Genomic DNA, 2,378 nt, shown 5'->3' on the forward strand with positions numbered 1-2,378 from the left:
GAGACTTTTTAAAGTTCCCTATTCACAGATATAATCTTGTTCACATTCCACATTTTTTCCCCTTCAATGACGAGATTCTGTGTAATTGAGTCCAACTGTCATCTCATTAATCTCCACTTCTTGTGCTACTCAGCTTACACATTTGTTGGTTCTGTCTGGGTCTTCCACTGTCAGGTACCAGAGTTTGGGACAAATTCGACAGCGTCATATGGCATGAATTAAGGAACTGGCTTTATTGCTAGAAACTCGGGAGGCCGGGGCCGACAGAATGCAGCCTCTTTCCACATCATCCCATGGCACTGAGAGTGGTTCTGGGTAGTTTGCATTTGGGGCACCAGCTGTTTACTAGGTTGTCTGGGAACGTTTGCTGTCCGCACCTGGATCCACAGGCCTATCGGAGTTACGGTCCCCCCTGCTGGGAATAAGAAGCTCCTGGCTCCATAGGAAGCTGAGCTCGGGCATGACTTTTCCCAGTGGAGAAAAGGCGGGGTTCCTAGATCCCAGCTGGCTTGTAGTCCAGTCCAGGCACCGGTGAAGGCATCAAGGTCATTCTGAGAGAGCCACGTTCGTTGCGCAGAACCACTGGGAGACAGGTTAACTGCGCTTCACGGACAGTATTATTTTTAACTAAATGGTGAACCTTAATTAATATGCTGTATTATTCTGTGTACTTCCGTAAGAAAATGGAAGGACAATAATTTGCTCAGGATCCTATCTTAATGTGTCAAATTGGTACTATGGCCCGCTGTGTTAACTCTGCCACCTGTTGCTTCATGTCGACTGCTGTCTAGGGTAGGTATCCTAACATGTTTCTTCGGAGGTTTTGATAGTCTTTTAGAAAGTAGTACCATGATATAAAGTGATTCCCAGTTCTATTTCTTATTCTGTGGTTGTCTTTCAGGGAATTACAGACATAGTTTTTAAAATTGAGCTGTATTTTCAAGCAGCTTTACTTGGGGTTATTGTTACCGCGATGCCACCTTACTTTGCCATGGAGAATGCAGAGAATCATAAGGTAATGACTCAGTTAAAAAATTACAGGTGCAGTTGACTAATAAGCAATCTTAGACAAAAAGTTAACCTACCTCGTGTGAGTGCAAGACTTCTGTGCAATTATTATTTCAAGAAGTAAATGGAGTATAAATACATTTATTACGGTAATAGTAATAACTCTCACGTATTATTTGAGGGCTCGTCATGTGCTTTGAAAGTTTTATTGCTGGGTCGTATTCCATGGTGTGGATCTGGATTGTTTCCAGTTTTAACTATTATGAATTAAGATGCTGTGGACATTTGCTCCAGCTTTTTGTGTGAATGTAAGTTTTCATTTCTCTGGGATAAATGCCCGAGACTATACTTGCTGTGTCGTATGGTGATTGCATGTTTAGTTTTATAAGAAATTGTTGAGCTGTTTTTCAGGGTGGATGAACCATTTTGCACTCCTACCAGCAATGTGTGAATGACAAAAGCATGGATTATCCAAAATCATTGCATTTGACGTGGTCTATGTTTTTATACTTATATTGAAATTTATATTTTCCCTCTTCTAATTCATTGAACACGAAAGTTGTCCATTTTTTAAATCATTTCTCTTCTTTGTCTTAACTAATATTTATAGCCCACTCTTCTCTTACCTCCTCTATGGCTAGCTCTTTCTTATAACACATTTAATTATTATGAACAGATGTTTCATAGATGACAAAAATCAACTGAATAAGATTGTTAGGTGTTTGGATTTATGAAAGATTCTTAAAATTTCAAATTAAATAACGAGAGGGTTAGGAAAACAATGATCATTTAAGTTTACTGTTTGTACACTTGCAAATGCTATTCCCTTGTGGTGATAAGAAACAGCTAACATTTTTTTATACACAGGAGTGTGTAAAAGGCTTTCAAATGCATCACCAGTACTTAAGCTGAAAGCCCTGTGTAAATCAGCGGGTACTTGGCCATTTATTAGCGTTTTCATGAAAGGTCAGTATTTAGAAGTGAGAATCCTTTTTCTTAAGTCTGTTTTTCTCTCTATTTCCACAGAATTTCCAAAGCAGTTATGTTTTGGCTGCTTACTGTTTGCACAGCTATAATCCCCATGACACCTTTGACTTTATTTTAGTTTTGTGTTTCTTAGCAGCACTGCTGTATCCTGATGCTGAAAAATTTTGTTGAGATGTTTACACCTCAGAAATAATGAGCCAGATTACAGGCTAGATGGAATTTATATTTAGCTGTAGGAGGGCTTTTATTACCTGTTGACAGAATGTGACCTTTTTTGTTGATGTAAAATTAAAAGTTCTACAATCATTTGCTAGAGTTTTTCGTTTGCAAGATGTTTAAAATTACAATCAATTTTTGCTTTTTTTTTTTTTTTTTTTTTTAAA

General features: G+C 38.1%; 1 protein-coding gene across 1 annotated transcript in view; it reads left to right on the forward strand.

Moving 5' to 3' along the window:
* Window positions 1-2,378, forward strand: part of ABCA5 (ATP binding cassette subfamily A member 5) — a 53,427-nt gene that overhangs the window by 32,528 nt on the left and 18,521 nt on the right. The window contains exon 22 of the mRNA XM_007455265.1: window positions 902-1,015. Within this exon, the coding sequence (XP_007455327.1) occupies window positions 902-1,015 (114 nt within the window). The remainder of the gene's footprint in view (window positions 1-901; window positions 1,016-2,378) is intronic.

This window comes from Lipotes vexillifer, unplaced genomic scaffold (assembly GCF_000442215.2).
Source record: "Lipotes vexillifer unplaced genomic scaffold, Lipotes_vexillifer_v1.1 scaffold664, whole genome shotgun sequence".
Classification (NCBI taxonomy): Eukaryota; Metazoa; Chordata; class Mammalia; order Artiodactyla; family Lipotidae; genus Lipotes; species Lipotes vexillifer.